Source organism: Bombus fervidus, chromosome 11 (assembly GCF_041682495.2).
Source record: "Bombus fervidus isolate BK054 chromosome 11, iyBomFerv1, whole genome shotgun sequence".
NCBI lineage: Eukaryota > Metazoa > Arthropoda > Insecta > Hymenoptera > Apidae > Bombus > Bombus fervidus.
The window spans coordinates 12144274-12171415 of NC_091527.1; the positions used below are offsets into that span (position 1 = coordinate 12144274).

At 34.2% G+C, this 27142-nt stretch overlaps 5 protein-coding genes across 8 annotated transcripts; 4 read left to right on the forward strand and 1 right to left on the reverse strand.

Moving 5' to 3' along the window:
* The first annotated feature begins 98 nt into the window (after positions 1 to 98).
* Positions 99 to 10759, forward strand: LOC139992283 (uncharacterized). 3 transcript variants are annotated; one of them, XM_072013001.1, is made up of 8 exons: positions 99 to 258; positions 5512 to 5648; positions 5747 to 5871; positions 6040 to 6179; positions 7122 to 7333; positions 7531 to 7765; positions 9424 to 9671; positions 9840 to 10759. In XM_072013001.1, exons 1-8 carry the CDS (start codon positions 249 to 251, stop codon positions 10068 to 10070), a joined length of 1338 nt encoding a protein of 445 aa, XP_071869102.1. In that variant the 5' UTR covers positions 99 to 248; the 3' UTR covers positions 10071 to 10759. The 3 variants fall into 3 exon arrangements, with proteins under 3 accessions (XP_071869102.1, XP_071869101.1, XP_071869103.1); XM_072013000.1 differs by lacking the exon at positions 99 to 258 and adding an exon at positions 4001 to 4132; XM_072013002.1 differs by lacking the exons at positions 99 to 258; positions 7122 to 7333; positions 7531 to 7765 and adding exons at positions 4004 to 4132; positions 6503 to 6529.
* Positions 10760 to 11370: 611 nt separating this feature from the next.
* Positions 11371 to 14494, forward strand: Mon1 (vacuolar fusion protein MON1 homolog). The gene is made up of 7 exons (XM_072012999.1): positions 11371 to 11789; positions 11978 to 12300; positions 12380 to 12623; positions 12728 to 13012; positions 13086 to 13276; positions 13364 to 13466; positions 13550 to 14494. The coding sequence occupies exons 1-7, from the start codon at positions 11517 to 11519 to the stop codon at positions 13688 to 13690; spliced, it is 1560 nt and encodes a 519-aa protein (XP_071869100.1). The 5' UTR covers positions 11371 to 11516; the 3' UTR covers positions 13691 to 14494.
* Positions 14427 to 15957, reverse strand: Prp38 (pre-mRNA processing factor 38). Its single transcript, XM_072013005.1, has 3 exons — positions 15515 to 15957; positions 14966 to 15333; positions 14427 to 14885 (listed from the first exon to the last, which is right to left on the reverse strand). The coding sequence occupies exons 1-3, from the start codon at positions 15676 to 15678 to the stop codon at positions 14512 to 14514; spliced, it is 906 nt and encodes a 301-aa protein (XP_071869106.1). The 5' UTR covers positions 15679 to 15957; the 3' UTR covers positions 14427 to 14511.
* A 217-nt stretch (positions 15958 to 16174) lies between these two features.
* Positions 16175 to 22954, forward strand: Lhfpl (LHFPL tetraspan subfamily member 5 protein). 2 transcript variants are annotated; one of them, XM_072013006.1, is made up of 7 exons: positions 16413 to 17151; positions 17633 to 17805; positions 18052 to 18275; positions 18367 to 18561; positions 21395 to 21482; positions 21762 to 21916; positions 21989 to 22954. In XM_072013006.1, exons 3-7 carry the CDS (start codon positions 18059 to 18061, stop codon positions 22219 to 22221), a joined length of 888 nt encoding a protein of 295 aa, XP_071869107.1. In that variant the 5' UTR covers positions 16413 to 17151; positions 17633 to 17805; positions 18052 to 18058; the 3' UTR covers positions 22222 to 22954. The 2 variants fall into 2 exon arrangements, with proteins under 2 accessions (XP_071869108.1, XP_071869107.1); XM_072013007.1 differs by lacking the exon at positions 17633 to 17805 and having other exon boundaries at positions 16175 to 17151.
* On the forward strand, positions 22750 to 26152 carry LOC139992285 (cilia- and flagella-associated protein 36). The gene is made up of 6 exons (XM_072013003.1): positions 22750 to 22886; positions 22973 to 23272; positions 23572 to 23747; positions 23822 to 24012; positions 24144 to 24513; positions 24593 to 26152. Exons 2-6 carry the CDS (start codon positions 23164 to 23166, stop codon positions 24857 to 24859), a joined length of 1113 nt encoding a protein of 370 aa, XP_071869104.1. The 5' UTR covers positions 22750 to 22886; positions 22973 to 23163; the 3' UTR covers positions 24860 to 26152.
* The last annotated feature ends 990 nt before the right edge of the window (positions 26153 to 27142 follow it).

Sequence of the window (27142 nt, forward strand, 5' to 3'; positions counted from 1 at the left end):
TTTACATCCGAAAATGAACATGTGTCAGTAGTTTATGACTCATCGTATTTGTTTCATTACCGCTTGCAAATTACTGGCGTTAAGACCTTGCGCCTGTAGTATGTGTACTGGGCATGCGCGAACGGCTTACGTTTGTAAAGCGCCAAAACGACGCATTTCGTCGCAGTACGAATTCAACCTTCGCGAAGAGCAGGTGATTGTTACGTAGTACAGTGATTCTTGATTTTGTCTGTATTTGGAAGAACACTATGGCTATTTGTAAGCACTCGCATTTTTATATCAACAAATTATATCGCTAAGTCAATATTAACGTCTTTTTTCTATTTTTTTTATTACTTTTTCTAATTTATCTCCATTTGTAGTTACACTTTGCCTATTTGACATTAGAAACCTCTTTTTGCATAAATAATTAAACACGATAAATCGGTTAACTTCTATATTTTAGAAATACAATTTTTTATTGATATTTACTTATTTAAACTATAATTATTTTTCCTTATAAAATAGATAAGAAATATAGGAAAAAATATAAAATACAAATACTATCTTCTACTTATACAAATACACATGGATATGAAGATACTTTGAATAAGTAATTTTCTGAAATAATTATTATCAACACATACAAATTAGAAATGTACTGTATTCATGTAATTCGAAATACGTTATATTTAGTTAGGCATTATAATTTTTACCAAAAATAGTTTATTTACTTTATACTTTCATTTCTACATAATGCATTGTAGTATAACATATAACAACATATTTAGTAAAAGCTATTACGACTACTTGTAACAATTGTAGCACTCGACACAACTATAACGTTATATAAATATCATTATTATACATATCGTCGTAATAAACATTGTAAGATAATATGTATTTTGAAAGAAGGTGTGAAATATCATCGAAAATCTTTCGTATGACTTTGAAAGGATCACGTCTATTTTTATCGTAGTAGTCTAATATCGAATTCGTTTCTAACGTATCATAACACTTCTCAGAAACACGCGACGCTATGATTAATTTACCTTTCTAGTTCGATCTTGTAAATATCATTCCTCTAATATTAATGCCTATAATAATTCCACAGTATCTTCAATAATCGTGTCTAATTTTGTACCAAGGAATCTAAAAAACGAAAGGAAAATGGTAAATAGATGCGAACAATATTTTCACTTCATTGAAAGGAATCATCGAATGTTCGAGAATATATATCAAAGTAGTAGATATTAAGGGTCTATAGGAGGATCTATATAGGTAGGATCTATAGGAAATGGCGAAGAATAGAATTATGTTTACAGGAGAATGTCTTATTACGTAATGTATTTTCTAGTGTCTAGTTAAATTAGTATATTTAGCGTATACTGTGCTGCCGGTTTGACAAACCGGCCGGCCGGCCGGCATTTTTAGCTATGTACAATGCGATTTCACGAATCTATACAACTTCGTGCTAGTTCCATTAAAGTCCAAATATGTCCTCGCTTAACCTAAATCTTGTAGGTCTGGTGAAAGTTTGAACATCTTATCAATATGAGTTTTATAATAATAGAATAATGTTAATAGAAATGTAGAATAGTAGAATAATTACGCAAATTTGTATTTTTACCAACATTACATATAAAAGTGGAATTTTAGCGGAGATTTATTTTGTGGTAAATATGTGTATGTTATAATGTGTATATACGTAAGTATATTTTGCACAATTGATATATTTTTGCATTTTATGTAATATTTTACGTGATCTGTGTATTTTTACAACTTTAAATATGTATCTTGTAAATGCATAAACGGTCGAAGTTCAAAAATAACGTTTGATCAGATTTCTTGTTTTCCGAAGAAACTTTTTTACGGTTGAGAAATCATAACAGTACTGTTTCATATGTGACACAGCCTTAATTTTCATAATTCCGGTATCACGTCATCTCTGCAGGATTTCTTGTGCAACCAAGCATAAGTTCCAGATTGTTTCGTAACGTACAATTCTACTGTTCTCGCTCATTTTCTCAAGTTTTCTGGAATCTCTGTAGAAACCTTAATTTTTTTGAATTCGGAAATCGCCATATTTGTTTCGATATATCGCCATGTATTTGCTGTACCTTGTATTTAAATGTAATATTATTATACTTTTTTAAATACACTTTCTTTATTCAAGAAAAGAAAAGAAAAAATATAAAAGGAATATGCTATAGAAAACTTTTATGTACATGTATACCTATTATATTCATTATAAATATGTATGAAACAATTTGAAATTTCACTTTCTATATAACGAGTTCTACAACAAGTTCTGTATAAAGATGAATTATAGAAATTTTTATCTGTTTTTAAATTTAATTGGTACATGGGAATACTTTTTCCGTTAGGAAGCACGGCCCAGCTTGCTAGCAAAAGGAAGAGAGTTGCTATGGGAGGTCAATGACAGTAAAACACGAATGAACACCGTGAAGTTTACTGGACACATGATCGTCAAACTATTGGCAACCATGCATTTGCGCTAGAAACGATAGAACATGATATAATGGATCCAGTAAAGTTAGCAAAATTAGATGTAAAAAGTCATATTCGCTACATTATACATTAAAATAGGTTGTAGAGTCATGTTAATGAAAGCACTAGAATAATACGGTAATAAACGTCAAAACGGTGGAACCAACCAACGATCGTCATTGCACAATTGAAATTGACTCAATGGCTCTAATTTTCTCGTTATTATGTTAATTGCCAACGTAAAGCGTAACGCTTCTTTTATAAAACATGTGGTACTTCGATCGATTTTGCCCACAAAACGAATATCCGAGAACTAATCGAAAATAATGTAAAAATAAGTAAATGGAGAAAGTTCAAGAAACTTTTTGTACAGTAAAAGCACATATAGGTTATTCCATACGAGCAAACATTTATTCTAACCAGTATATGATATTTTTCTTATTTTAATCTCTTTTTTTTTTTATGTCTGTTATTAATAGCAACTGTAGATAAACGATATTTATGAAAATAAGGATAGTTAGAAAATATTATCAAGGGTATGAGATGTCGCAATATCCCTAGATTTCTAATCCGAATATGGAGGTGACTCTTTGACTGATTACTCTTGACGTAAAAGTTCAACACATTGATCACTTTGAATCATCGAAGTACCGCTATGTGAAGTATGTATGTAATTGGCATTAAAATACTAATGACATCATCACAATGGCGTTCTAGGCCTCGCGTAATGGAACTTTCTATTATTCATGGTCGTCTTATCGTTTAATATATTTTGTAACTACTTTACATTAAGAAAATGTTAACGAAGAGATTAGCAGTCGTACGGAAAATCTTGAAGCAAGTCTAAAAAGTTATTAGATAATTTTAGGCTTAAAGCCTAATAGTAAGGTAGGAGATAAAAATTGTTGCCGTGAAAGATGGAACGTGGGTGATTGATTCACGATGTACAAAAATTGATGTGATTCAAATTGTTGACGATGACACAATGATGTCAGCAACGAACATGGCCTCTGTGACACAAGCCGCTATTTATAAGCATTGCGTTCGTCCAGCAAATTCTTGTTGTCGCGTGTTACGGAACATTTCGATAGTAGTAGTAGGTGTAACAACGGTCATTTCGTACGTGGATCATCGTCTTGATAGTCGATATAGTTCATTTTACTTAACGGAAAGACGATTAATGAAAAGCGTGCTATAACGTAATATTAGTATACCTGCAGCGTAGCAACATAGTGTCACGTGGGATATTACTTGATATTTAAATAAAAATTCAACATTTAAAATTCGAATCGAAGATAATAGAAGATCTATGCAATTTTTTAATCAATCGAGGTTTGTTCGCGACGGTGTTCAAGTAGGAAAGGATTTACTTGCAATTTAGGGTTAGCAATTTTCTAACGAAATTAATATCAATTGTTTATCGATAAATAAATAGATTACGAAGAATTTCGAATGTAAGAATTTAATAGGAAATAAACAATTTAGTGCGATAATTTGTCAGTGTCAGTAGACTCTGATAAATGTAGAATGTGCATGTTTTCCGAGCGCACGTTTTGGCGAAACCTTTTGATAGAGACAATCGTGTTAGCGTTAATTTTCACAGACTTTGGAATTCAGTTGATGTCGTTAATTCAATTTCCAGGTAAATTTCCAACCTAATAAGTAAGAAACAATAATTTTCAATAATTATCAAGCATGAAAAATTCCGAAAACCAACAAATATCGATCGAGTCTTCAATTAAGACCAATCTTTTTGTATATCTTTTACAAAGTCTAGAAAAAAATTAAAGAAGCACGTGTTGAATGTTGGCAGAGGTAATCAACGTTAATAATTCGACGAAGTCAGAGCACATGTTTTATTGTGCAAGATGTTTCTCTGGAGCGTATAGAGGTGAAACCAGGTGCAGTCCTTCGAGCAGAAGAACGACTGTATAAGATTATAATTTAAAAGCAAACTGAATCGAACTGCTTTCGGTCAATGTATCTCATTATGGAAATATGTGTTTATAGTGTAAATTCTCCAAATGTAGGTGCATATGTATAAGATGAAAAATAACATTGATGACATTAAGCTGATTTGAATAAGCTGATTTGTTTGCAGCTGAATCGAAAAATAAAAAGATTAAACGATTTTATGATCACCCGTTAAACGTTAGACGACTGGAATCATTCCATTTCCACAAAAAAAGAAAAAAAAAAAAGAAAAAAAAACGGACGTTTCATTAATGATGACTTGAATCGTATTAGACTGAACTTGGACATCGAAAGCTGGAAATTAAGTTTTTTTTTTTTTATTGATACAAACTTCTATTATATTACATATCATGAACTATATAGAGTTGCATTGAATGCAGTAAAATAATCGATACTGTTGATAAAACGAATCATTAATCTCTGTCAGTTAATATTCTTGGTATTATATGCTCATTAAATGCAAGTGGTCGTGCTTGGAATAAGAAAAACTACCACCAAATGTTTCTATGGAGAATGTTGGGTAATCGTGATTGTAATCGTAAATCATCGATCGCTAGAGGTGATTTATAGTCGCGAAACGTACGACGAGGCGATCTAGACGTGAAATTCTCGCGTACACGCGATATATTGATCGATGCAAGTCCTGCATTGTCCTACTTTTGTACATCAGCCCGCTGCGTCTGTGTAAATAGATGTTATTGTAGATACTGTGTAGGATGTCTTGGCGTCCAGACGTCTGGGCGTCTGGATTTCTTCAACTAAAGAAGATTTTAAATCTCTTGCCAGTTTTTTTAACTCGACTGATTTTTAAGAACACTGGACCTAGTCTCGGCTCAATTAAATTTTTATCAAAAACATCATTAATGTTATCCTCGATTACTATTAGATATTATTATTAAGAAATTATAAGATATTATTATTATTATTAATTAGTATTATCAATAATAATAAACATGATCGAAAGTGGAAAAATGTATATAAATATAATTACATTACATATTATAGTGTATAACAAATGTCTAAGAATTTCTTTCTCTTTTCTTTTAGCTCTTTCTACTGAGGATAAATTGGAATACAATTTCTATCCGGTCGCGAGCGGGCAACTTCAGTTCCGGATAAAAGCACCAAACGATGCCCATATCGCACTTACAACGGGTCCCCATGAGGGTGAGCCTATGTATGAGGTAAAAATTATTGAAAAGTAAACTTGTTTGATTATTATTATAAAATTTGTCGAATAAACAAACGAGAGTCGAATGTATCGTGCGTGTTAAAATCACAGGTTTTCATTGGTGGTTGGAGCAACAGCAAGTCTGTAATTCGTAAGAATAGGACGAAACCTGATGTTGCTGAGGCAGATACACCTGGTATCCTGAGTGCTGATGAAACGCGTGGATTCTGGATCAGGTGGATAGTGTTAACTACAATATTAAGTTATTAACCAAAGATGTGAGAATATCTTTTCTTATATCTTTTTGTTTCTCCTTATTGTTTTTAGAAACCTTAAATAAATATGTTTCATACATCTTGTGCATTCGTAATAATACAATATTCTTTCTTACATAATTCTTCCAGATGGGACGATGGTGTTATCTCGGTCGGTAAAGAGGGCGAACCAAGCGCATTCCTCACGTATGCCGATCCAGAACCGTTCGGAATCGGTTACTTCGGGGTATGCACCGGTTGGGGTGCATCCGGTGAATGGTTGATCGAAGGTAAAATTATTTTCTCTTCTCATCGTATTCCATGTTCTTAAACTCTTTCTTTTTTTTGTTTATAAATTAGGTAGATTTATCGTAGCTAATGTCTACAAATAGGTTTTATAGAGTTGTAACAATATTATTTTAGTGTTCTAGAAGCAATTCCCTTTGTAAATCCGTGTTCCGTTTGGGAAAATATTTACAAAATATTTTGCAATTTTTATCAAATCACACGTAAGGGTGCCTAAATTTTAATTCTCAATTTATTAATACGATTTTCTTGCTGGTATTTTATGGAATTTCGGACGGATTCTACTAATGCATCGTCGCCCATACAGCCATATGCGTGGGTGGTCAAAATCGTTGTACGTAAAGTATACGAAACCTCGAGAAACAATATTCGATCCCTTTTAGGCTTTTAGATCTGTTGCTCGAATATGTTTTATCCTAGCACGTTTACCGCTTTACTTCGAATGGTGTCGAATTTCACATCAACGCTTTTTTATATCATTCTATATGTTCCTCTGTATTGCTTTATATTTTTCAAATATCCCCATTGTATATTAAAATATGTTTTTGTAATTGGACACCGTTCGATTGGAAGGACACATGCACGAGAAAAGAATCATAGATCACACGTAGTTGAGTCACGCTTGTATTGTGCTGCAGTGTGATCAAAAACACTCATATTTCCAAGCTTATAATTGAAACGGCTGATAACCCTATCAGCTGAACATGCTATATGGTAAAATTGTTATAGCGATATAGAAAGTGGAAAATATGTAAGTACATACATATATCCGACATATTCTATTGCCACGTGTATGTTAGAAGTTTATATAAGAATAAGACCATCGATGAAGTGTTTAAATTTGGGGGAACAATGAACGCGAATGAGAAGGAAAAATATTCATTTCCAAATCCTGATTGGAAATTAAATGTTTTATTTCCTATAAGGACATGGCCCTTTGTCAACACGGAATGAGTTAGTCTACACGTTTCATAATGTAAGGAGCGGCTCGGTCCTCATCGAAGTGAGGGCTAAGAGTAACGCGCACATCGCCCTGACCAACAAAAAAGGCGACTCGAGCCCGATGTACGAAATCATGCTCGGGGGTTGGGAAAACACAGCATCCATCATCAGATACGATCGCAAACAACCCGACAAGGTTCGAAATTTACGAAACTCGAAATCATTTATTGATTACGACGTTCTTTTAATTTTTCATCGAATGAAATAGTTATTTAGTAATCTTTAATGTTTTGTCAACTCTTTTTTTTTTTTTTTTTTTTTTGCTTTAATACAAAATAAAAGGAAGATCGAGAGTTCGGGTTTCGTGTTAAAACGTTGATTTTGCACCGACAGGTGCGCGTGAATACGCCAAATCTGCTGAACGAGAACGAAACGAAGAAGTTCGCGATTTGTTGGCTCGATGGTCGTATCATGGTCAGGGCTGGTGATGTTAATGGTCCTGTGATCATGGAATGGCAAGATCCTAAGCCGATTGGCGTGAGCTACGTTGGTGTGCGTACCGGTTGGGGAGCAACCGGCAAATGGAAACTTCGAACCGCGCAGTATCCATCCCATCCGCCCCACAAAAGTAATTTGCCTGTTAAATATCCGTTTCTTTTCTCTTTTTGTTTTTGTTTCTTTGCTTCAATTCATCCTTGGTGATAGAAATTATCGACCGACGGATCATTTGTGGGTGTTGAGGCTTGGTTTCTCATTATCTTGAAGATTATAATAAAAAGTAGGATTTTTTTTTTTATAGTTAATAGATATGAATATTCGGTAGAATATGTAATTTATACGAATCCTACTTTTTTTATTTGTAGATGTACCTATACGAGTATTATGATAATGGGAGTTCGAGGATAAAAGGGTATCGGTGCCACTAATTGCTTCTCGTAACTATCAATGCAATCTTATTTTTCACGACGCACGCTATATTTTCTGCTTCCTTTCTTTTCAACGGATCCTATCTTTGATGCAAATGCTAAAATTAACGCTTTACCGATCCAGCCTATTTACTATAAACAACGAACAGAATTTTACAGAATTACTATAACTACTATCCCTATACTGTTACTATACTGTCCCTATACTGTCTCTATACTAAATTCTACCTTCAAAATAAATAACCTTTTATTATTGTATAGTTATATGGTAGAAAAGAGCATTGTATGTTAATCGTACCCTATACCTCGTTGACGATTGCCTGCAGATTAATGTTCTCGATTGAAAATGTTTAGTTCAGTTAGCACGCCAATTGCCGTGTCCGGTCGTAATTGAAGTAATGACAGTAACACGTTTACTGTATGTCACACGCCTACTTTGTAAGGCTTTTCATTGCAAGTTGTATCGAACATCTTAAACGTTAGATATTCTGTTAATTTTTACACGTATCTATGTACATATCTATAGGAATTCTAAGATTTTCAATATACAGTAAATGTGTTAAGCACCTACACCCACAAGGAGATATAATTATAATTTTTTAACAAATAATAGTATTTGAATTTCGATGAATAGAATAGATGTAAGAAACGTAACTGCCTTGATTCAATATGTTCATGGTGATTTATATGTACATACTCATGCACATGCATATCTACGCGGAATACAAGCCATATTATTACACGAGACCCTAATAGCCGCATGTACAACAAAGTATGCCGAGGTCATCATATCCCCATTTTCTGCAGATTAATGCAGACGCATCATTCTTTAAATGCCTTTTCCTCCCGATCGATTCCCATTCTTTCGGTCGTAACTTAAATCTAATAGTTGCTTATGATGTGATTCATCCCATGATCGATTTATTTATTATGTTAAATAATTCTGCCGAAAACATCGTGAAAGCTCATTCCGGAGAGAACTCATAATAAGTTTTCGCATTATCATTTGGTATGCGTTCATCGTTCTTCACACGTGTCATTACTGTAAACATTATTAACGTCATAAATCATAATTTTCCTCGAATTTCGTGCATTGTTTTTTAATTGTACGAAGCATGAGATGTTGGATCTAATCAGAGATGAGAATTTTTATAATTTGCTTCTCTAATACCATTGTTTACCGTTTCCTCAAGTGCTATCCAACATAAAGACATAATAGATGCCTGTATATATGTATTTAACACACATGATAAAGAAGAAGAGGAAAAATCTGATGCCACTTGAGTAACGGTTGGAAAGCGCTACCTTAATCTTATACAAAAAATAACAAAGGAAATAAGTTCTGACCATCTGCTTCTAGACGTGAATCCATCTGCCCCACCTCCACCATCGGGCGTCACGGATATAGGAGAATTCTGTTGGTGTGAGGCAACTGGTGGAATAATTCCTCCAGGTGCAGTCGAAGGGGGAAAAGATGTAAGTGGTGAATCCTTGTATGTAGGCAGAGCCTATCACGAGGGTGCTCTTCTACCTGGCAAAGTGAAGCCAGGAGACTCTGTGTGTTATGTGGCTTGGGGTGGTGAAGAACATGGAAAGACTGATTATCAGGTAGGATAGAAGAGAATAGAAGCAAATATTGGTTTCGTCGTTTATTTTGTATCATTGACAGCCGTATTTAAAGGGTTAACTCGCATAAAAAAATAATCTAATAAATGAGATAAAAATATTAAATTAGTATCAAGAAATAACTGTAACTTAATAACTGTTCTCTCTTAGGTTCTCTGTGGTTGCAACCCAATGTGGGTTCCAACAACCGGAAACAACATTCCTCACAACGCAATTCCATCTGGTGAATCAGAAGACGGAGAGCCACTTTATGCTGGCCGCGTACTGCACGAAGGCGCTATGACAATCGGCAAAGTACAACCTTCGCACAGCGTGTGCTACATAGCGTTTGGTGGTGCTGAGATTGCGTTCCCAGAATATGAGATCATGGTTAAACCCTAGATTAGAATTAGTTGCACCAACGTCGATGAATTTGTCAATGAATCCTAACCTCTTACAATGATTTTATGTTTGAACGCGATCGAAATACCAGAAATAGGCTATATCGAGGATTCAACAAAAATATTGTATTTTATGTATGCATAATCGTCCAGCTTAGTGGTTGTTCGCGTGTATGAAGACATATGAAAATATCTGTAGCCCAATAATCGAATCTCAATTGTTATTGATATCTAAATATGAGGGAAAGAAGCGACATATTATGTATTATAAGATTAATGAGAATCTCCTATGTGTGCAAACTAGTCTAATTACAAATGGGCGGGTCGTGACTCATGTTCATCGATCAGTTGGTGTACAACGGACGTATACTTCTACACAGAATGTAATTACAACGTCAATAACGTAGAAATCGTCGATCAAAAACTGGCAGTGTATATGTATAGTTCAGCTACATATATATATGCGTTAATAACTGGCTACATAGTAGTATCGATAATTTCTGTTTATGCAGTTTAAGGTACAACTTGCATATCGCTTGATTACGTATTTCGTATCAGAGTATTATGAAAAACATTTTGTTCATAACCACATAGTGGTTTAATTTAATGCACAATATTTCTCGCTTTTCTACAATCGTTGATTTTAAAGTCTATATTGTTACAAAACAATAAATAATATTTCCGAAAAGAGACACGATGTCTTATTTTTAGCCTCCTTGTTCACAATTGTAAGTTGTGAGATTTGGTAGTGCCGCATAAACTAACTGGAATCATGCTTCGCTAATTTTCCCTGTCGGTTACTGAAAAAAGCTTTGTAGATGGAGCAAAATTAAGTTCGACAGAAGTTAAGATCAAAAAGGTGAAGAAAGTGAAATCTATCTTAAGATATTTGTAATTGACAACCTGTTAATTATAATAGGAGACTTTTATAATTGCAGTCAACAGTGTAGCTCAATGAGAGGAAATAAGGAAGATCTAAGTAAAAAGAAAATTCTACATGGGCTCATAGAATAAGCTCTTTGCTTATCTGCTTGCTCGTTTGTGTCAGACACTTCATTTTTGTCCTATCAAATAGTACGTGCCTAAAATAAATAAATATGTCATCGGTTATCAGTATTTCATTCGCATCCAATAAAAAGCAGACATTTGAGATTTTATAGAAATGAAATATGAACATGATTACAAACATGAAATATGATGTTGATTTGTGGCCAACGAACAACGCAATCGGCTAACATTCGTGAACTCTAATATAGTGATTTTTCTAATTTACTTAAGTTGGCAATAGTGTAAAACAGTTTGTGCGTTCTGTCCAATTCCGTCCCGTCCTGTTCCAAATAAGACGGATTCAACAATGGCGGCCAATCCGTCATGGAACGCTGTTAAATGTCAATCGGGAAAAGAAATTTTAAAATAGTGGCAGATCGGAAGTATTTTTTTATAAAAAATGGCTGCGAAAGAGTCTGCTACTATCGATGATGGGATTCCCGAGCCAGGTATCGAACCTGGTGCTTCTGCGGAAACGATGCTCGTCACTACCGACAGTTTTGAGGAGTATGAGCAGGAGATGAGCAATAGTATTGACGATAGACAAATGAAAGAAAGCACAACGAGCACTATCTCAGAGATACAAGAAGATGTGCAAGACATTCCAACTACGCCTACTACGTCCAGTTCACGGGAACTTCAAAAAACAAATTCGCTTGATGATTCCGAATTAGTACGTTTCATAACCTGTATTTGTGAAACACTATAAATATATTTTAATCCGGAAAAAGTATACGCAATTAAAAGAGAGTTGTTTTTAATAATTGATAGAAATTAATCGGAAGTGTTGATAAAAGTTATATAATTACATTAACCATTTTAATGAAGTATATTTAACTTAATTAATTTCTTATGTTTTAGGATGATGTTACACAACGATTAGGTCAAAGTAGCATTGATTCAGACCCTTTACGTTGTAAAACATGGTTAGCACAAAAAAAACATGTATTTATTTTAAGCCAAGCAGGGAAACCCATATACTCTAGATATAGTTCAGAAGATAAACTAGTCACAGTTATGGGTGTCATGCAGGCTTTAGTTTCATTTGTCCAAGCAGGCAGTGACATGATTAGATCTGTTCATGCAGGAGATACTAACTTTGTATTTGTTGTTAAAGGTCCATTAATTTTAGTTGCAGTCTCAAAAACGCTTGAAAGCGTACCTCAACTTACATTACAATTAACGTATGTAATTATAAAAGAACAAATAATACTTTATGTCGTCCTTTTTTAAGATACTTCAGTAAAGTATGTTATGTTACAGATATGTATATAATCAAATAATCTCTGTGTTAACCCAGTCACAGTTAACTAGAGTATATGATCAACGTAGAAATTTTGACTTAAGAAGATTGTTAACTGGTAGTGAAAGACTGATAGATCACTTATTAAATTTTATGGACAGAGAACCAGCATTTTTTCTAGGAGCTATTAAATGTTTGCCTTTACTCCCTTCAATGAGAAGTTCTATCACGCAAACTATCATTCAAACATGCGGTAAAATAAAGGTATTACAGTGCTGTAATTATTAAAATTTGGACATGAACATTATATTAAAATATGTTGCTGTGTCTGTAAATTATACTAATCAAAGGAATATAAAATTTTGCAGAATTTAGTATTTGCGATACTACTAGCTAATAATCAATTGGTAACATTAGTCAGAATGAACAAATTTTTTTTACATCCCGTGGATTTACATATAATACAAAATTTGGTCGACAGTTCAGAGTCACTTAAGACTGCTGAGAGCTGGACACCGATATGTCTACCAAAGTTTGATTCCAATGGGTATATGCATGGACATGTATCATATTTGGCTGAAGATTGTCAGGCATGCTTATTGTTGCTCACGGTTGATAGAGATGTGTTCTTTGTTCTTTCTGAAGCAAAACAAGTAGGTGATATAATGAAACTTTATAAAGTATTTAGAAAACAACATAAAAAATAATAAGAAATTTTACTTATAGAAAATCGTAGAAAAATTAAGGCGAACGAATTGTTTAGAAGCAATTAATGAGTCCATGAATAAACTACCGATTAAAACTGCTGACATTGGATTGCCAGAAATGCGACACGTTTTATATAAGTGTAGAAGCACGGCACAATTTTGGAGTCCTGGATTTCAACCTCCATATACAACAGACGAAGAAATAGAACGGTAATTGCAACATTACAAAAATGTAAAATAATCAAACTAAATTATAATAATGACAAACTTGCGTGATATGTGTTTTTTCTTCTGTAGATTATTGGGGCTTTATCAATGTTTACACCACAGGCTACACAGTCCCAATCGACCATTGAAGCTTATATTTCAGCAATTAGATAAAGAAACCATGTTAGCATGGGTAAGTTTAATTATATAATATATAGTACAGTAAAAATTATCACAGTACATTTGATATGCAACTAATATGTATGTATCTTATAGGTAACACTAGGTTTTGAATTATATGTTACATTTGAACCACTTGTAACAAAACCTGATGCAATTGAGGCCGTGAGTAAATTGTTAAAGTGGATAAAAAAAGAGGAAGAAAGATTATTTATTTTAAATTCACCCACATTTTAAAAATCGATATAATCAGTTTTAAAAAGACATAAAAGTGTTTATCTGATGGATATAATTCGAATTGACGCGAGATGCATCATTTGGTAATTGTTTACATTGATCTGATGAACTATAAATCGTTAAGGAAAAATTATTGCATTCAAGATAGATGCATTCGCGTGTTTTTCATGCATTGATAGTGTACTTTGCTCACTGTTTTTTAATTATGAAAGGTACTGTAAAGGTACATATTTATGTATATATTTAAAGACATTACGCATGTAATGTAGAGTACATTTATAGACAGGCTATGACATTCTCAACTTATTTTATTACATGGTGCTTGAGAAAACTTGTCATTGTGTTGTTGAAAACAGATTACTTACAATACAATATCTTTTTATATCATTTAACAAGCAAATCGTAACTTTACAAATCATGGAACAGTTCTTTGTTAACAATCACAGTGATAAATTTTCTCTGAAATTTTGTAAATAAGAGTAAAAGCAACAGCCATCGTTTCATGACCTTATTAAGTCAAAAGTAATGATTCCAGGTAGAACGAATAGCATAACGTTAAAAAGAAACAAATACGTTCACTTACAACATGTAATGTACGGGTATTATAAGCTACTGTGTAGCGTTTATATCGATAAATGCTATAATTTTAATACAAAACATATTCCTTTGTATATGTTACACACTGCTGTTAATCGCGATCGAAGTGCGGTACATACGATAAAAAGGATTCAAGAGCTGTATCAGTAATGTTTTTTTATTCACCTGATAGTTATAAAAGTAAATTATCCTGTAAAACATTTGTCATACCTTGGTGTTTTAATTTAATGCCTAGCTCTGTCACGTTCTCGTCTTCGATCTCGATCTCGGTCTCTTTCCCTATCTCTATCGTCTCGTCTGTGCCGGTCTTTATCTCTATCCTTGTCTTTATGCGAAGATGAATGGCTTTTAGGAGATTTACTCCGTTTACGTTCTCGTCTATCTCTGTCTCTGTCCCTGCTTCTCGATCTTTGCTTTTCTCTGTCAGATTTTTTATCGGAACGCGAATGTCTTTTATCTCGGTCTCTATGACGATCTCTGTCTCTGTCATGGTCATCTGTCCTTTTGCGAGTATCCTCTTTGACCGGAGGTATTTCTTCATCCTCTGAGGATTCTATTCCTTCATCCATATCATCCTCTAATGCAGACACTTTTGCCTCTATAAAATATAAGAAACATTAAATTACATTTGTTTTATATTCATACATATATTTTCATTTATAAATTTAAAAGACTTACCTAATTCATTATTTTCTTCAAGAACATGTCTTTTTTGTATTCTTGGTAGAATAACATCGCAACATCTTTCTTCCCTAAGAAGATCATCTATAAATTCATCCATGTTGATCAATTCAAATTTACCTTGCTTATTTTGCCTTCTCAACTTTCTATTGTCATTAAATAATGGTTCCAAATATTTATAACAATCTAAAGAAGATCCTGTCAATCTCATATACAATGCTCCTAGTGCACGGACATATTTAAATTCCTCATTTTTTATAAATTCTACTATAATATCTTTTTCAGGTTGTATCTGAAGCATTTTCAATATTAGACAGAGGAATGGTGTTGGTTTTACATTTCCACCATATACACCACCTATATATCTAAAATATGTTTGTTTTCATTCACAATAGGTTATGTTTTGACATAAATTATTAAAATATATCGAACGTGGACAAGAGTTGTAAATAAAATATGTTTTAGCAGCAAACATACTTAGACAACGGATTGCACGAAGGAAAACGATTTGTTTGAGCATATATTCGACAATAAACATTTACTAACCTCAACTCCATCGCTTTGTCTACTAAAAGTTCCGCAGTCAGAGCAAAACATTCTTCTTTCCAATATTTCGAATCGTACACTCGAGATCTAATTATTTTTTCTACTAAATATTGCGGATTTGTACCTCTAATAGATTTCGCATCTTTTACCGTTCTATTAGCCATTTTTAAATCGCATGGAGATTAGAAATATTTTCAAAACATACCTTAAATGATAATGTAGTTGGCGATAGAATGTATTTAATAGGGAATTTCTTTGATAACGGTATAATTCACTTGGGACACAGCCTGCTTGAAATATGAATATAAACTGAACGAATTTTTCCTTCAAATATTTGTGAAAAAATATACATACATATTAAGGAATATATCCCACGGCGGTCTTGATAGAAACAAGGGGAGGCTAATAAAAACGTAATCAAGTCAAAACCGCAAGTAATCGTGATCTTTCTCAGTCATTTAACTTTCAAAATTGTAGAAATCAGAGCAAGGAAAGTAGTATACTTTTACTAAAAGGTAAAATCGGGCCATTTCTACAAAACGTGTATTCTACTAATGCTATTATATTATCGTTAGTATTTCATGAGTTCCTAATAGTACGTAATCAGAGTTCCCTTTATATAATTTCAGTTTATATTAAAAAATGCTTGGTCGTGTTTCAAAGGAAATATGTACGATAAATTCAAGAGGTACGATCAGCATTGTTATCACGTCATCGCGAAAATATGTATATACAATCCGGTATCATGTGAAAGAATATGTAAGTTATTTTGACATTAACTCCGACATACTATTAAATTATATTACAGAATTCACTCTTCTCATATGTTCAGATTTTTCTACATTATCGCTTGAAGACTACAAATAACGAACTGCATAAATAACATTACCAATGTTTCGAAGTTCACCGATGTTATTATACATACAAAGAGGAATAAGAAAAGATTTCTCATTTAATCGATATCTTTTAAAAATATGTTATATTGTATACGAATAGCGGGAATAACAGTGCATTCGTTATTTATTTTTTCGATATCAGCAAGGACTGGCTGAAGAAGAAGAGTCCACGTACTTCGTACGTGGTACGAGTCGGTATCCCTACTCCCAATGTTCTGTAGCGATGTCGCCTTTCTCTTGAGCCCAGGGCCCGTAAAGAGGCCCCATTCACAGTCCTCGTCTCATTCTCTCGCGCTAGTCCCCCTTCTTTCTATCTACCTGGCAACCTCTGTTCACCTGAACAGCCATCTTGAGCTATACGCTGCGCTATCATAACTTGTCCCCTTTAAGACGTATTTTCGATTCGTCGAGGTGATCAGCCGCGTCGACTCGTAGTTAACAGAAGCTATGTGAGCTAATTCAACGGACTGTCGTCGTATCTCTCTGTCCTCGTCGATTCCATCTCCTCTCGTGATCCTGTTCGCGCGTACAAGTTTCTTTCTTTCAAATAAATATTTCACTCGATCCCTTCCGGTTTTATACAAAGTTTGCTTTTTTAATTTCTGTCCAGTGTATCAAAGAGAATCGAAGGTTTCTCAGGCAATAGAATTCAGTGAACTAGTGAAGTTGGGTGATTGAAAATTCGAAACAGATGTCTTTGGAGGTATCTTGAGCGAAGTTCAGCGAAAGGGAGAGGCGAAGGTACGTCAAGGATTAAATTAATCACTTTGCGAAGAAGTTGGAGTGTATAAACCCAATAGCTTTCTAATGAAACTGGAATGGTTTTAATTTTTCGAGATCCGAGAAGTCTAAGCACCTTATATCTTTCTCAATACGCAATACAATGTGTTATGCATTAGTATTGGTGCACATTGTGCCTTAATTCGTGTACAAGCTATGTTCAGAATTTTGAATTTCATAATTTTTGATCGAGGTCAATGAGCTAGTTTCGATTTCGAATCCGTACGGGATCGAAAAAGCGCGCCCCGTTCTGTGCGTTGTTTACAAACCTGTGCTATGTTAATCAGCAAATTCTGACAGTCCTTTTATCACACTTACGACACAAGTATTGCTCTTCGATATGTAACTCGAGAGAGAAAAGTAAGCCTTTGACCAAACCAGTCCTCATAAGAAAAATGATACGGTTAACAGAAGTCGCGTATTGTTACGTTCTGATCGATAGATCGTTGCAAGGAAAAACAGGCTGCACCTTACTAAGGCGATCGGTGAATGTTCCGATGTAAATGTCACGGGCGGCACTGGCACCGATTTAACGTGAGAACGTACACTGGGTCTCGACGTAAAGCTGCAGGATCGGTGATGAGGAAACGCTGAAGACGATCTATTGGCGAAGGAGTATGTGTTTCCGCCTTCGTTCATTTCGATAAGATCGTCTTCGTAATGATTACAACGATCCACATGCATTAAATTAGGAAAAACTGAATTCTTGCCTGATGATATTAAGAAATTATCGTTGGAAATATTTTTTACGATATCATCGCATATTTTATTTTTCTCGTTTCATCGTAACATTCGTATTTTGGTAGTTAGAAAAAGTTACTATAATTGTATAGAAAATAATCGACAAATATATTTCATTAGCGACAACATGGGCTCGAAGATAGAGTACGTGGAATCCTCTCATATGTACGCGACGAATTATATTCGTAATTCGAAGGCGATCGGTGTTCTCTGGGGTATTTTCACCATATGCTACGCTATAATCGGAGTCGTGGCATTTGTCACGCCGGAGTGGCTGGGCGATTTGGAACACGAGAATCCAGGAAGATTCGGCCTCTGGACCAGATGCAGCTACGGTGGTAATGGTAAATTAATTTTTTCCCAATATCAAATCTCGTTACCGTAATTTTCATAAAACTCGTTTAATTAGTATTATTTCTTCGTTTGATTCTCTAGGTGAATTGGGCGAGGAATGTATAGGCAGATTGGATGATCTGTCGACAATCGCGAACATTCCCTTCAGAGTAAGCACCATTCTAGTCGGCGTCGCTGTCATAATAGCTCTATTGACGATTTGCGCGATGCTTCTCTTCTTCTTCTGCCAGAGTACGACTGTGTTCTACCTGTGCGCCTGGATGCAAGTAGTTTCAGGTAATTACTGTCAATTATTGACGACGGAAACTGTATCATACGAACGAAGTAACTTGAATATAATAATATTTGAGGATTCTTTAAGTATGGCAGCATTTCGAGGGATTCAAATTTTGGATTAAATATGCATTACTATTATACGTAACGTTCAATACCAGCGACGAAACTGATACAACTATCAGTGATGCTTAGGATGATTCGAAAATGCATGCTTCACGAAATGGCTGCGTTTAATCTCTCCAATCTGAATCGCATTATATTGCGTACACATATTGTGATAGATTAAAAGAAGAAGTCAAGCGTAATCATTGCATAATCACCGAGCTCAAAGGGAAAAAAGAAGGAGAATCGAGCATCGCTTTAGAAAGTATAATGCAACCGGGTGTTCTCGCGGGCTATTGCCGTAATCGTCCGCGTAATACCTTATCATCGCGACGTAGCTGAAAATTACGGTGATGCACCGAGGCTATCGAGTCAGGGAGTGATGCAACCGTTTCGTTTTGCACGCCCCTCTACGCGCTACGCGAACCTCGTTTGTCAACTAAATTTTATTCACTGGAAAGAATTCGAGTTCCGTTAGCGTGATGAAATAGTCATTCATAATACTGTACCATTCCACATTCTCCTTTTACGTTCTTGCACTTTCTGTTTTTCTATCTTAAATCCGTAACTAATTGATCTTCGGCAATTATTACTGATTGATTAAACACTACTAATTGAAATTTGCATCGAATCGCTTAGATTTTATCTATATAGAATGAATATAAAGTACGATAGTAACTTATTAATAGCGACTGTCGCTATTCCAACTAATTCTTTTAATTGAAAATAGCGTAATGTCTCGATAATTAGCCAATTTGTGATCGGTTATTACTGTATATAAGATTGCTATGAACGTAGATCGTCGTGGTCTCCTACCGATCAACAGCTAACTCCTTATCGTAAATTGTGTTTTTCTGCAAGTAGAAAGCGCTTCCTGTCCGCGAAACCGTGCTTGCGAAATACGCAATACAATAACGTTATAACGAAAGAGTCTCGGTATTTTACGAGTCAAGATTTACCTCAAAAGTTACTAATGTACCGATGACACAAAACGTATCACTAGGAAACACGAATTTAAGGAGAAAACCCATCCTTTTATGAACTTGAGGGTGATGATGTTTTAGAAGGAAATGTAGAATAGACCGTTATAACCGGAGACAGTTAGTTTACCGGTTGACCAATGCCTCTGCAATTAACGTATTCGGTTATAGCGTCTTTGTTAGAAATGTTGTAGAAGTGTTGTTGGGATTAAGCTATGATGTACTTATAGGAGATGCGAGTGTACAGTATAGAACGCGTATAATATGCAAAGCTATACAAAATATTTAAAGTAAGTTACTTCAATTTAAAGCAAAATGAAAAGAAGTAATTTCTTCTCCTGGGGTGAATTTTATTTCATAATACTATTTAGTATTAATTCGATTCTATAAATTGTTCATTAAAATATTTTTATGGTATGATGGAAATAATGATATCGATTAAAACGATTAAATATAATATTTAGTGGATCTAAAATACTTGTTCGTACGATGTTGACCTAGTTAAAGAATTTGCGCTTGATTACTCAGAGTCCGGTTAGTTCGACTAAAGTTTTCTTTATTTCTCTAATCTTTAATCGATACGAACGAGACGGCAGCTCGTACAAAAGCACTGAACCGGGATCATAGGTTCACAATGTTTATTCATAGGCAATTATTTGCTCTAGCAAGCTTCAAAATTTATTTCTATAGAATTTTCATTTCATCGACCGTTAAAAAATTACAATACCTTTTGGGAAAGAGAAATTTTTTCAACGCTAATCAAGAAAGAGGAGAGAATTTCAAAAGTTGTTCATTCGAGATAATTTAATTTTTAAAGTACTACCATAAAAAAATAAACCGCGTTTCTTTTTTACAATTTTTTTCCTTTATAATTTTTAATTATCTTCAGAAGAAATCCTCTTTTAAAGTTAACGTATTAAATACCAGTAACCGGAAGACATTTGAATAGGAAATAAGCTTTACGTAAGAATCGAGATCATTGATGACAGAGATGAAAAACTGTAAATAGCATTATTATTGATCGAAGGTAGTATTACTCGCGATCGTGGCTGGTTCGTACGCCGACAGTGAAAGTCAGTGGTTGAAATGTGAATCAGCTACGGGAGGAGGGAAACGTTTCACCCAGAAACTGATTGTGAGCGTACGGTATAATACATACATATATCATGATCATACAGCGAATCGGAAATGGAAACTTTGCGTAGAATACGATCGTAATAACTTGCGCTATGATTTGCGCCAATTCTGATTATCTATTTTTTATTTCGTTAATTTTATTTCTATAGCTTCGAGAAGCTCGGAAATATATTTGTTCGCGAGTACTTTGAAACTCCATTAAATTATTTCAAAATTACCATTTATAGTTGCTTAAAATTTTAACAGCAATTTTATTGCTATTTGATTTCGATCGATAAAGTTTTCCCTTTCGAATTTTTTACCTCATTTTTCTTGGCGTAAGTGGCTTTGATTTATGAAAAATTAACGAACGCGAAAAAAGCAAGATCAGTACCTTTCACTGCTGACCTCTAACACAGAACATCCGCGAAGAAAGATAGTTCGCTGAAATGCCAGCCACGTTACTCATGTTCCCGTTCAATGAACTATAGCTTCAAGAAGGAAGTCGTAGGATTCGAGTATAAGACGTGAATAGCTTTAGCAATTGAAAAATTTACCATATTACCATTTTCAGTGGTAACTATCGCTAGCGAGCAATAGTTGTTCGAGAGATAATGCTCTTTTGTTTGTTTCAGCAATATCTATGGCGATTGGAGTTTGCATTTATCCCTTGGGCTGGGATTCGCCGTTAATTCGAGCTGTCTGCGGTGCCGCTGCATCCAGGTAGCGGAAATTTAAATTTCCTAACAAATGAATAAAAGATGGTTATTCAAATCGTTTATACATGCATGATAATTTTCAATTTCAAAATTTACATTGGTAAATGTAAATATATAGTAGAGCGACGTTAATTCTAAGAGATGCTACTTTTTACGATACTTAATTACTATAATAATAACTTTATTAGCTACTTTACCAATTGCGTAACGAGTATCATCTTGTTATTTTGTCGGTTGGATGTCAATAAAAATGTTATTGCATATCGGTAATTTTATTTGACAGATACAATCCAGGAGCTTGCGCCGTTAGATGGGCGATACCGTTAGCAGCAATCGCGGCACTAGATGCTGCTACCTTGGCCGCGCTCGCTTTTATTCTAGCGTCCAGGCACGTCAGACTTCAACCTGAACCCTTCAACAACGGTTCCTTGTACAAAGGTACGGGTCTTTCTCTACGCGAATTAAAATATATCGATTATTCTTAACAAAATAATTTTCGTCTCGCTTTAGGTGAAGTAAACCCAGGGTACGTGAACGAGGCGCAGAGCGTCGCTGGTTCTCGAAAATCCCTCTCCTTGCGGCCGGTGCTCTTGGTCGCTCCACCGGAACAGGATCGCTACAGCGAACTCTCCAGAGCGAAATCTCATTCGCATCATAGCCTTTACACACCGGCGCCATCCCACCCGGCCCATACGATGTCGACGAATACCTTGAATCATTCTCAACATAATTTTCAATTGTAGATCTCCGAAGATCGTGACTATATCGTTGTACATAGTTTATCATACTACCACAAGTATGCTTTCCTTTTCTTATTAGTATTTTTATAATTCTACGAGAAACGAGAACAAACACTGTAAATAATATCATCGAATATCTTTCCTTTATATCATAGACGAGCGTTTCTTTTCTTTGTTTTTATAATTATTTTATAATTTTATACGAATTAATAATAATTGCTATGTTAAATTATGAAATCTCAAAAGCCTGCAGAGAGTGACATCCTGTCGATTCGTAATACTCTTGTATTTTGTATATACATTAACGTAATTACATTTAACGCGTTTTGAACGCGTTTCCCTTTGCAATGTATATTCTATACATGTAATTAAAGGTAGTTTTATATATATATATATATACATATGTATAATATATTATATATGTTTGTTCTCTCGTTCCTAACGAATAAATGATATGTAATTGTCAGAACAGAACGGAACGGAACAGAACACCATCTTATTTCAGGAACTTACAAAAAGTGGTACTACACTCTCTCTCTATCTTTTTTTTTTTTTATTATAAACAAGTAACATAAATTAGTTGTTTTACAGAACGGGGAGAGTTTTACATAGCGAGCAAGTTGCGTATAATAAATAAAGAACACCAGAATGTGAATCAAGGATGTTTTGTATGTAATTAATATTATACCTATCCTGTAAAAATGTTATTCTTTAATAAAGAAAATTCAAACGTGTAGATTTCTATCTATTTTAGATATCGCTTCTGTTCGTTCGCGCAAGTCTAAAGTAAAGTGTTTTGCCGTATGGTAACTATGACTACGCTTAAAAGGAGACACCAATAATACGTATGCGTATCACAAACTTTGTTTCGACGAAATCGAAGAAAATTCCAAAGGAATCGATCGATTAGTGATACTAAAAGAAAATCCTCCGTATCGCGTTAGAATGAACGACAAAGACGACAGCGCTTGGGTCTTCGATTCCCTGATTGGTTTTCTTCAGGGTCCAATTTGGTCCGCGCCTCTGATCACTTTCATCGAAGAGAAGTCACTCAGTAAGTCGAGATATTTTCGCGATAAATCTTTCTATGTAGTCTATAATCTCTATCTCTTCTTTAAGACCGATGCTCCTTAAGATGAAATTCTTCTTCTTCTTTTTTTTTGTTTGTTTTAAATCTACTAAATTTATACGAGATATTACAAGAAAAGAAGTTGCCATTTTTATTCGAAATACGAGTACGATACTAAAAATTGTAAAAACGAACCTTTTGCTTTCTCACAAGCGTTCGCTATACTTTGTTCCATTATTTTGTCTTTTTCTTGCTTTTTTTCTTTTTTTTTTTTTTTTTTACAGTATTTGAAGCGGACGTCGAGGAAAACGATGAGTATCAAAAGATATATCAGGAGTACAAAAATCTGGTGGACTTATTGCTTGGTTGTTTCATGGAAGACATGGGGATCACTCCAGAGCAATTCGAGTACGCCTGTACAGTGAATAAGTATACAAAAATGCCTATACAATTCCAACAGGCGAGTCAAAGAGATTCTTGAACACAGGACAGAAAATCACATACAATGTATATTAATTTTGATACTTGTTTCAGAACTTGTTCGAGCAAATATGGGCGGCGAACGAGTACGAGATATTCAAAAGAATGATGATTCAAAAGAATCTAGAGCTTCAACTGCAAGCTTTGAATATGATCGAGCAGAAGTATGGTCTTACACCTGCATCTTTCATGTATGAAGCAGGTGTATTGAACGAAGATCCTTTAGTCATGGAAGAAATCATTCAGTAAGTGTATAACTGGTAATTGGTCATTTTTATTTATATATAGGAACAAATTGAATATTCGAATCTCTCTCCCTCTCTCTCTCTTTCTGTGATCTTTAACTTGAAATTAATTAGAGAAAATGTATGTACAGAAAACACGCTTTGGAGAATGATTCGGAAGAAGACCAGAACATATCGTCGGAAACTTCGTTGATCAAAGAACACGAGCGTTTAACAGCTAAATATAACAACGAACGAGCATTGTTAGCAGAAGCTCTAAAAGCGTCCCAGGAGGAAAATACTCCTGAAAGGGATCGTACACAGTCATTTTTAAAGGAAGAAGATGATGAAAAAGAAGAAGACGACGAAAGCAAAATCAAAGAGAAAGACGAAGAGAAAGAGGAGGAAGAGGAGGAGCAGGAGGAAGAAGAAAAGAAGGAAGAAGCAGATATTCCAAGGTTCCATAAAGTGGTTCCTCTTGATTCTATGTCCACGGACGAATCAAAATCAGAAGGACCAAATGTATCCATTAAAAAAAAAGCTAATCATATATATAAGAATAATTAAATCAAATTCATTAAGATGTTTATTAATATTTTAGATATCAGAAGAAGACGTAAGAAAGAGGCAGGCATATTTAAAAGCCAGACGCGATAAATTGGTAGCTTTGAAGAAAGAAGCAAGAAGTCAACGATTGGAAATGAATCCATCGAGGCCGAGTTCCGCGAGATCGGTAGCGGAAGCCACGATCAAAGGAGAACAAGAACTAAAATTATCGGAACCTCTGGAACCGTCCATATTGCAAGTACGTAAAGTACTCGCTGCTCGCCTCCAAGCAGAGGTAGTGCGTAAGCAAACGAGCCAATAATAACGATTCTCTAACACGAAAGAGATCGGGACGGCGGTGTTTTATCCAGATAAAATGATGATATTTTATCCTTTCTTTTTTCTCTTTTTTTTTCCGTTTTTTTCTGATAAATTTCATGCACAGCGAACTTTTATACAGCTGCATCAGCTTTTCTTTTTATAGTCGTTACGTTGTAGTATTAAGATAGCGAAGAAGTTTACAAGGATACAACGTTTACACACATCGAAAGAATTAAAATGATCAAACCTAGTAGCAGAGTAAGACTAAATGAGTATGTTTAACAAGAACAAAGGGAGTATAAGTCGTTTCTTTTTTATACAATTCCAAATGTTTACTGTATCGTTTTTCTTCCTTCTTTTGTTTAGATAAGTCTGACGAATATCGTTACAGTTTGGGTATAAGTATATCTTCGCTTGTGAATACCGATAAAATGATAAACAATTTTTTAAGGTCACTTGCATTATGTTCTCTCAGTCGTTCGATGAATTTCGCACGATCATCATGCATCATCGGCACTAGTTTTACTCGTGAGAGAAATTTCATAATCTGGAACATGAAAAAAAGTAAAAAAAGAGCATAGGATTCTTCTTGTAATAGCAATTTGTATAGATCTTTAAGAGGATACGAGTGATATGAATAAAAAAAAAAAAAAAAAAAAAAAAACAAAAAGAGAATAATTACTTTTCAAATATTTCACATACACTTCATAGACGAGATGATTTCCATTCGTAAATCTTTCGATATTCTTTCTTCGTTACTTTTATATACACTAAAATTCATCAAATTTCTCGTTTGATCGATGCAAAGAGAAGAGAATGCGAAGTTTACGTAAAAGACGTAACACACAGTTTTTAAAAAATGCTTTCAGAAAAAATAGGTATAAATACGCTGGAAAATCTGTTTTACATGTAATTATCTAACAGCACAAGTTGTATAAATCACAATTGGACAATTAGAACTGAAAAATCAATGACAATTACATTCATACAAAGAAATATCCTTCCTTCGTTTTATTCCTTGCGATTAAACATTGATTATGAGGTAAGTATGACTCCGTTCATCGACCAATCTTTTCTATATCATTTTCAGTTTTATTTAATTAAATATTCTTCGCACTTCTACAACATACTTCTATTCCATGTAACACACAATTGCCATTCTTACTTTTTCTTTTTTTTTCCTTTTTATCTGCCCGATTATAAAGGTGAAAATAATTTCGTGGCGAAATACGAATGTTAACTCTATTTAATATTTGATTGATAAAGTAACAAAGTAAATTCAACACTTCTGAAACTAAACGTAAAATAAACTCGTTCTGATAGAAAACACGGTACTTGCAAAACTTAAAATTCATCGTATACTTTTCTAACGTTCGAAAACTTAATTTAAAATATAATTTACGAAACATCTGGTCAATTAAAAAATATCAATATTGATGGTTTTCGGGTATTCGCCTTCCGCCACTTATATTTAACTCGCATCTTATTTAGCTCATCTAGTCAATCGTCGTTCATACTTCACTAGAATAAAATGCAAAATATTCATTTGCCACTGAATTTTCCATTCAACTATTACCATACTACACATTAAACCAAAGTTTCCTCTGTTAATTTTTCCTTTCATGCTTGCTCTTACTTCGCATGGCTTTTTCTTTTAATTTTTTACGAATAACTTCTCATATAAAAAGGTGTTTCTCCCTCTGACTGTGTGTGTATGTGTGTATGTAATATGTGTACATATAATTAAAACGTATTATATTCTTAACACGTGGTATTTTATTTTTATATCATGTAATATCGTACGACATTACATCGAACTATAACGATTGTAAGATTTCTCGATTTCCGCCGGCGCTGATCTTACATGAAACGTTTCACTGCCTTTTTCTTCAAATCAGAAAGAAAACACTGAAAAAGTATTTACATGCTATTTACTATTTTCAACAGTTAGATTAAACGGGTCTCTTTAAATATATGTGTGTATATATGTATATGTACATATATGAATGCATATACATATATAACCGTAAGAATCGACTTCGTTCTTCCTGATCGAGAGAAAATTAATTTTGTCAAATTTTAAACCGTCTGCAAAAGCGAATTATGAGGGGGGGGGGGGGAAAGGGGCAATTAATTCGTACATATTAAAAGAAGAGAAAGCTGGAATAAAACAGAGAAGAGAAAAAGATTAATCGAATATCTTCTTTCCTAATCTTCGAATACTCGAATAACACGTTTCTTTGAGAAATATAATATAAATTCAAAACTTGCACTCGACGATTTC